Source organism: Vombatus ursinus, unplaced genomic scaffold (genome assembly GCF_900497805.2).
Source record: "Vombatus ursinus unplaced genomic scaffold, bare-nosed wombat genome assembly UNPS02010822.1, whole genome shotgun sequence".
NCBI classification, from domain to species: domain Eukaryota; kingdom Metazoa; phylum Chordata; class Mammalia; order Diprotodontia; family Vombatidae; genus Vombatus; species Vombatus ursinus.
Genome location: NW_020950600.1, coordinates 151108 through 159984, shown reverse-complemented (window position 1 = coordinate 159984; position 8877 = coordinate 151108). Strand labels below are relative to the sequence as shown.

General features: G+C 42.9%; 1 protein-coding gene across 3 annotated transcripts in view; it reads left to right on the top strand.

Annotated features, from left to right (window-relative positions):
- Positions 1 to 608: 608 nt before the first annotated feature.
- The window catches only part of LOC114038302 (putative inactive cytochrome P450 2G1), a 21980-nt gene continuing 13711 nt past the window's right edge, over positions 609 to 8877 (top strand). Inside the window, exons 1-2 of one of the 3 annotated variants that reach the window (XM_027855574.1) lie at positions 609 to 752; positions 3238 to 3351. In XM_027855574.1, the coding sequence (XP_027711375.1) occupies positions 740 to 752; positions 3238 to 3351 (127 nt within the window). In that variant the 5' untranslated portion in view covers positions 609 to 739. Of the gene's footprint in view, positions 753 to 2720; positions 3049 to 3237; positions 3352 to 8877 lie in introns of those variants that run through there. The other 2 variants (XM_027855575.1, XM_027855576.1) reach the window with 2 other exon arrangements.

The window sequence follows — 8877 nt, the reverse complement described above, 5'->3', positions numbered from 1 at the left end:
TTTTTGTCAAAGAGTGAGTTCTTATCCCAGAAGCTGGGGTCTTTGGGTTTATCAAATAGTAGATTACTAGAGTCATTGCCTACTGTGTTTTGCATACTTAACCTATTCCACTGACCCACCACTCTATTTCTTAGCCAGTCCCAAGCAGTTCTGATGATTGCTGCTTTATAATACAATTTAAGATCTGGAATGGCTAGGCCACCTTCCCCTGTAATTCTTTTCATTAGTTCCCTTGATATTCTGGACCTTTTGTTCTTCCAAATGAGTCTTGCTATTATTTTTCTAACTCTATAAAATAATTTTTTGGTAGTTTAATTGGTGTGGCACTGAATAAGTAGATTAGCTTAGGTGGAATTTACAACCCATCTTTTTGATCCAGTCTCAGAGGATGAGGTGACCCTTTTCCTTGCCAATCACAACCCCTTTACCCAGGCCCTTGGATCCATCCCCCTCCTTGTGTTCTCCAAATACCTGCCCCTTCAATCATCCCCTCTTGTCTTGCCCTGATTTTCAACCTTTCCTTATCTACTGGCTCCTTCCTTGCTGCCTATAAACATGCTTAGATCTCTTCAGTTCTTTAAAAAAAAAATAACTCACTTGACCCTCAACTCCCTCAGGTTGTGATCCTAAATCTCTCCTCCCTGTCTCAGCCCAACTCCTGCGTCAAGAGAAGGACAGCTTCCAGGAATAGGAAGGCAGTGGGCCCACCGCAGTCTATCCTCATTAAACCTCAACAGGAATGTTGTGTTCAGGTCAGTATAAGAGGGAAACTGGTAAGCTGGAGAAGGTCCAGAAGAGGATAACCAGGCAATGGAGGGCCTTGAGTTCATAACAAATAAAGATCAGTCGGAAGCCTTTCAGCCTGAAGAAGAGGGACCCGAGAGCGTCAAGTATTTAAGAAAAAGATTTTGTTCTTTTATGAAAAGTTGAGAATTGTTCTTATTGCTTTATTTTAAAAACTTATCATTGTTTTATTTTTTTTAAAATAGTCCATTTCTACTGATAGTTGTTGATGGGACATGACCTTCTTTTCTGAATTTTCCTGTTTCCTCTCTCACCCAGTGAGCCATCTCTTGAACAAGGGTTAAAAAGTTTGGCAAAGCTAGCCAGCACGTGGACTGTGCCAAACTAGTGCTTATGCTTTCCCGCACCCGACGTTCCTCACCCAGGGAGTGAAGGGAGACAGGTACATTTTCTTCTTGCCAAACAACACTCCTAGGTTACTCCCGCAAGCTACTTCCTCCACTTTGACTTAGAACGGAGCTGTAGGAAATCATACTATCCTGTGGACTGGGTCCACCATGAATTTATGTTACGGAGAGGCCTATAACATAAGAAAGGAGGAATCCCTTGAAGTTCTCACTGTTTGAAGTTAGAATCCTGTGAAGTATGGTAATTGATTCCAGTCCGATGGCACTATGCAGTATGGATTTAAATCATGTGACCACTGCATGGGATTCACGATTTATACTCACAGAGGCTAGCTGTATTTAACCTCAACTAGGCCCTACCTGCAGCAAGGAAATCCTTCTATTCCTCCCTAATTGTTTCTCTGTCCCTCTCATCACAATGGCTTTTACAAGCCTTCTTTTCTCCCCTCAAGTCTCCCAGGGATCCCCTCTCCTCTCTCTCTCTCTCTCTCTCTCTCTCTCTCTCTCTCTCTCTCTCTCTCTCTCACTCTCTGTCTCTCTCCCTCTCTCCCTCTCTCTGTCCCCTGAGTCCATCACCTCTCCATCAGGAGGTGGGTAGCATGCTTCATCATGCCTAAAGGTAGCTAGGTGACCTAGTGGATACAGTCCTGAATTTGGAGTCAAGAAGATCTGAGTTCAAATCCAGTCACAGTCATATACTAGCTGTAGGACCTTGTGCAAATCATTTCATCTCTGCCAGTCTCAGTTTCCTCAGTTGTTAAATGGAGATAATAACAGCACATACATTCCAAAGGTTATTGTAAGGATAAAATGCGATAATATGTGTAAAGTGCTTTGCAAACCTTAAGAAGCTATATGAATGCTAGCTTATTATCATGTGTATTTTGAAATTGTGGTGGGTAATCATGTTGATCGCAACTCTGAAGTCTTTCTTGAGCGAATATCTCAGTTCAGGGCATCGCCACCTCTTGGCTCAATTATTTCGATGACCCCTACTCTACTCCAACTCATGCTCCCACTGCTTTTTTTTTTTTTTTTTTTTTTTTGCTTTTTGGTGAGGCAATTGGGGTTAAGTGACTTCCCCAGGGTCACACAGCTAGTAAATGTCAAGTGTCTGAGGCCAGATTTGAACTCAGGTCCTCCTAATTCCAAGGCCGGAGCTCTATTCACTGTGCCATCTGGCTACCCCTCCATGCAGCTTTTAAAGTAATTTGCCTGAAGTGCACGTCTGACCACGTCACTTCCCTACTCAATTAACTCTTGTGGCTCCCTATTACCTACAGAATCAAACACAAAGTCCTGTTTTGGGCATTTCAACCTCTTCGTGGTCTTGGCCCCTTCCTACCTTTCCGGCTTCATCACATATTACTTGCTTTCTCATACCCTGGAGTCCAGTCAAACTGGCCTTCTCTGTCCTTTCTCACCCCAGACATCCTATTTATCCGTTCTGTGTCTTTGCACTGGCTGTCCCCATGCCTGGAATGTTTGTCCTCTCTACCCAGCCTCTTGGACTCTTTCCTGATGACTGTTCAGCGTCAAATGCCAAGGCTCAGGCAGAACCAGAGCACTCCCTTTAGTGCAAACATCCCCAAACGCTGAGGCCAAAGGCAACCCACAAGGCATCCGCTTGACTTCCCTGTTCACAAAGTTCCATATTTTGGTGTGCATGTGGCTTCTTCGGCTTTGATAACACTGGGGTATGTGCCTAGCAGCGATGGGATCTCTCTGGAAGAGTCTGAATATTTTAGCTAATTTTTTAGTGGCGTAATTTGAAGCTGCTTTCCAGAATGGCTAGACCAGTTCCCCTCTCCGTTAACAGTGTAGTAACGTGCCTGTCCTCCTCGCCACGTTGACTATTCCCACGTTTTTTCATCTTTGCCAATTTTCTGGGTGTGAGGTAAGACCTTCCACAGTTGTTTTGTCTTATAAGTGATTGAGAGCAATCTTTCATATGGTCATTAATAGTTTTCAGCTCTTCTCTGTTTATGCAGAGCCTTTGATCAAAGTCCCTGGGGAGCGACCTTTGGTCGTATGTATTTGTGCTCATTCTCCATGTCACTAACCATTTTTTTTTTTTTTTGCTAAGAATCCCATGACCTTTCCTCAGTCCTCAGACTTCGTGACCTTCCTGCAGTGCTCGACGATGTTGCTGATTCCCCTCCCGACGTACTCTCTCCTTCCTGGCTGTCTCTGCTGTGGTGTGAGAAATGATTCATTTGGACCCCTACTCTGTTCCAATCAGTGTTAATCAGTCTGATAGGATTCTATTGGGGTAGTGATTATAAGTTCTGCATATTAGGCCCCACAGCTATGGTTGTAAGTTCACTTGCTTAATCAGGAAGCTGTCTAGAGGACCTCTCCCCTTGGTTTTCCTTGTTGTGGTGACCAAGCCTGGCATGGCAAGTTGGCTCAGTTTTGTGGAAAGTCTCCTGACTTATTTTTGAACTTCTGGACCATTCTCATCCAACCTGAGCAAGTGACCATCCTAGGACCACTTAGTTAGTGGAGATGCCTGATGTTTGTCCAACCCAAGACCACTTTTTGGTCGATACATCATTTTTGGCCCTTGAAGCAAGCTGTATCAACCAATGGGATTCTGTATTTTGTGTAGCCCCTCTAAAGTGTTCAGGTATCAAACCTGATATCAAACTTCATAAAAACAAGGCTCTGGAGGAAAGGGGCATGTCAGATCAGGAGAAAGATCTGAGGTCCACTTCATTAGAAGGGACCACGGACCCTTTAGTAAAGTACCATTGGCTCAGAGCTCTGCCTCAGTGGTTCTTCTTGCAGATCGGGCTATTATAACCCCCACAGTGATTGTCCTATCTGTCTGGCCATCATGATCTAGGCCCTCTTTCTGTATGTGGGTGTAACCAAGGGCTCTGTCCTGAGCCCTGACCTCACCTCTGTCTCTCTTTTCTCTCAGGGATCTCATTACTTCTCATGAAATCAAGTATGGTCTCTGTACAGATATCTCCCATATCCACCCATCCGTCTCTCATCTTTCTTTGGAACTCCAGCACCCCACCTTCAACCCCTTAAGGACACCTCCCCTTGGATGTCCCAAAATAATAATATTTCACATTTACATAGGTTTGCAAAGTGCTTTATAAAAATCCTCTCACACGTACCTCACAACAACCCTGGGAGATAGATGCTATTATTAAGATGCTATTATTATCTCCATTATACAGCTGAGGAAACAGAGGCAGACAGAGGGTAAATGAGTTGCCCAGAATTCCATCACTTGTGAGTGTCTGAGGCTGGATTTGAACTCAGGTCTTCTTGATTCCAGGCCCAGAGCTCTATTCACTGGGCTGTCTAGCTGTCTCCTGAGGTATCTTGAATCAATCAACAGTATTTATTAATCCCTATGATGTGCCAGGCATTGAGAAGATGAGAACAAAAAAAAAAATGAAAATGTTTATTCTCAAGGAGTTTACATTCTATTAGGGGTTCACATGCAGGTGTGTAAACAGAATAAACATATAGAGAATAAATATAAGTATATACGAGGTTGTTAAATACAAGTAGTTTGAGGAGGGCGCCAGCACTTGGGACCATCAGTAGGTCAGTCAGTGAGTTAGTCACTGAGCATTAATTAATGTGCTGGGCAGGGGCAGCTAGGTGGTGCAGTGGATAGCACTCTGGCCTTGGAGTCAGGAGGACCTGAGTTCAAATCTGGCCTCAGACACTTGATGCTTACTAGCTGTGTGACCCTGGGCAAGTCACTTAACCCCATTGCCTAGCGAAAAAAAGAAGTAAAATTTTTTAAAAAGTTTAATGTGCTGGACCTATGTATCAGGCACTTTGCTGGGGATACAGAGAAAGGCAAAAAAATGGTCTTTGCTCTCAAGGAGCTCACGTCTAATGGGAAGACAACACACAAACAGATGTTCGGTCGTTTCAGTTGTGTCTGACTCTGTGACGCCATTTAGGGTTTTCTTGGCAGAGATACTGGAGAGGTTTGCCATTTCCTTCTCCACCTCATTTTACAGATGAGGAAACTGAGGCAAACAGGATGAAGTGACTTGCCTGGGGTCACACAGCTTGTGAGTGTCTGAGGTGGATTTGAACTCATCCTCCTGACTTCCAGCCCTGAGCTCTATCCAATATGCCACCTCGTCGCCCCATTTATTTAAGGAGGAGGCCAGTTTGGCTGGATTGTAGAATACGGATACGCTTGCCTGGTAATGCACACTGAGGCTGGATTGGGGCTTGGGGGGAGCTTTAAAAGCTAAATAAAAATAGTCAATACTTTGTCTGAGAGGCAATAGGGAGCCACTGGAGGGAGGTGGCATGTTCAGATCTGTACTCAAGGAAAATCACTTTGGAAGCTGTGAGGAGAAGGGACGGGGGTTGGGAGAAAGGGAGGAACACCGGTCAGGAAGCTGTTGTAATAATGCAGGCAACAGGTGATGAGGCCAGGAGTCGGACTTGATAGATTCTGTGATGGCGGAAATGGCAGGATTGGGCAAATATCTGGATATTTGAGACGGGGGGAGAGCGAGGAGTCTGGGATAAAGCCAAGGTTATAAACTGGGTGACTGGAAGGATGGTCCTGCCTTTCATGGAAGGGAGGAGAGGGTCGGAAGTAGGGGAAGAGGATGAGTTCTGCTTTGACATGTTGAGTTTGACAGATCCATGGGGCATCCGGTTTGAAATGTCCAGAAGGCAGTTGGTAATGTGGACCAAAGAACAGGCAGAGACAGGCTGGATGGAGATCTATGAGTCATTTGTGTAGAGATAATTAAACCCACAGAGGTTGATGAGAGAGATAGAGAGAGGAGGTGGAGGGGGAATTCAGAAAGGTGGAGAGAGAGAAGAGAGAAAGGAGAGAATGAGGGAGAAGAAGGATAGATAGACACACCGAAACTGGAAAACAAAGAGAGAGACAGAGAAATAGATAGTCAGACGGAGACAGAGACAAAGAGACATGGAAACAGAGACAGAAGCAGAGGTGGTGGAGCCAAAAGTGGGATAGAGAAGGAGAGAAAAAGGGAGAGAGAGAGAGAGAAGGGGAGAGAAAAGGAGAGGGGGGAAGGCCAGGGTGAGGGACAAACAGACCCATAAAAACAGAGAGACGGACAGAGATAGTGTAAGAGAGCTAGAGACAGAGATGGAGAAAGAGACGGAGGAGAGAAAAAAAAGAGAGCTGTAGAAAGACAGGGACAGAAATGGAGACACAGAGAGACAGAGGCTGTAGAGCTAGGTATCTGTTCCTTAACTTGGTCAACTCCAAGTCAGATTCAAGAGAGTTTGGAAGCAAAGTATCTGGGTCTGAAATTCACAGATAATCAATATGCAGTCATCCTGGCCAAGTCACTTAACCTGGACTGCTTCCAAAAAATAAAAACAAAAAACATGAAATGAAGTGATGCATAAGTCTTACTTAAAATTAAATTACCATCAGCATTTGAAAGTTGCTAGTTACTGATCAAAGCCAAATAGCTCACATGAAAATGCTTTTAAGATATCACAAGATAGGATTCACACTTTTGTGTAACTGGACAAAATTTAGTCTGCCCTCCTAAGAGCACAATTGTTTGAATCTTTGAGATTTGCAGCAGCTCTACCTCGTCCTAGGAGTTCTTGAAACTGCAATAGACTGCTTTCCATTTCTATTTGATTAAAATTCTGTCTTCAGGTTGTAACTTTAATGTAGATCCTACAATGCAAAATAATTTCTAAAACTTTCTGGAAAGACTTGAGCAAGCATACATCCATCTATATGAGCCTAGATGTTTTGTGTTGGACTAGGACGCTTGACGAAGAGGGATGTCTATGGGGTGACCGTCTTCCAAGCAGCTGTTTTGTTTTACCTAATGAAAATATAAATACTCTGAGTCACTCAATCTGTTTGCTTTGAGAACAGCAAGTGAGGGTAGGCTTGGTGGTTGTCCTTCAGTACAAACTGTGGCTGATCAGATCAATGTGAGCTCGGGATGCTCTACCACAGGTCTGGCACAAATAGTCCATGTGAACATTTGGGATGGATTCTCGAAGTTTGCGTATCTTGAGTTTCTCTTGAGCTACTGCAATTCTGCTTTGCTCATAGAGCACGGCGCCTTTTCTGATGTGGGCACACCATGCTGAGCAGTCCTGTGCCAGTGTCTCCCATGTCACACAATCAATTACAAAGTCTTTTTTTAAATTAATTTATTTGAATTATCAACAATCACTTCCATAAGCTTTTGAGTTTTAAATTTTTCTCCCCCTCCATCCCCACTTCCCTCCCCAAGATGGCGCCTAATCTGATATCGGCTATACATATACATTCCTATTAAACATATTTTCACATTAGTGGAGTTGTAAGGAAGATTTAGAACCAATAGGAGGAACCACCAGAAAAAGGAAACAAAACACAACAGAAGAAAAAAAAATTAGCAAATAGCATGCTTCGATCTTCATTCAAACGCCATAGTACTTTCTTTGGATGTGGATAGCATTTTCCATCATGAGGCCTTTGGAGATGTCTGAGATCCTTGTATTGCTGAGAAGGGTTAAGTCTGGCAATATTAGTCATCACACAATGTGGCTGTTCTTGTGTACGACGTTCTCTTGGTTCTGCTCACTTCACTCAGCATCAGACCATACAAGTCTTTCCAGGTTTTTCTGAAGTCAGCCTGTTCATCATTTCTTATAGCACAATAGTATTCCATTACAGTTACATACCACAACTTGTTCAGCCATTCTCCAATTGATGAGCAACCTCACAATTTCCAATTCTTTGCCACCACAAAAAACAGCTGCTCTAAATATTTTTGTACACGTGGGTCCTTTTCCCATTTTTATGATCTCTCTGGGATATAGCCCTAGAAGTGCTATTGCTGGGTCAAAGGGTATGCACATATTTATAGCCCTTTGGGCATAGTTCCAAATTGCTCTCTAAAATGATTGGATCATTTCACAACTTCACCAACAATGCATTAATGTTGCAATTTTCCCCCATCTTCTCCAACATTTATCATTTTCCTGTTTTGTCATGTTGGTCAATCTGATAGGTATGATGTGGTACCTCAGAGTTGTTTTGATTTGCATTTCTCTAATCAATAGTGATTTAGAGTATTTTTTCATATGACTATAGATGACTTCAATTTCTTCATCTGAGAACTGCCTGTTCTTATTCTTTGAGCACTTATCAATTGGGGAATGACTTGTATTCTCATAAATTTGACTTAATTCTCTATATATTTTAGAAATGAGGCCCTTATCAGAGACACTCATTGTAAAAATTCTTTCCCTATTTTCTACCTTTCTTCTAATCTTGGTTGCATTGGCTTCGTTTGTGCAAAACCTTTTCAATTTAATGTAATCAAAGTTATCCATTTTGCTCTTTGTAATGTTCTCTAACTCCTGTTTGGTCATGAATTCTTCTGTTCTCCATAAATCTGATAGGTAAACTATTCCTTGCTCTCCCAGTTTGCTTACAGTATCAGCCTTTATATCTAAGTCATGAACCCATCTTGACTTTATTTTGGTATGTGGTGAGACTTTGATCTATGCCTGGTTCCTGCCATACTCTTTTCCAGTTTTCCCAGCAGTTTTTGTCAAAGAGTGAGTTCTTATCCCAGAAGCTGGGGTCTTTGGGTTTATCAAATAGTAGATTACTAGAGTCATTGCCTACTGTGTCTTGCATACTTAACCTATTCCACTGACCCACCACTCTATTTCTTAGCCAGTCCCAAGCAGTTCTGATGATTGCTGCTTTATAATACAATTTAAG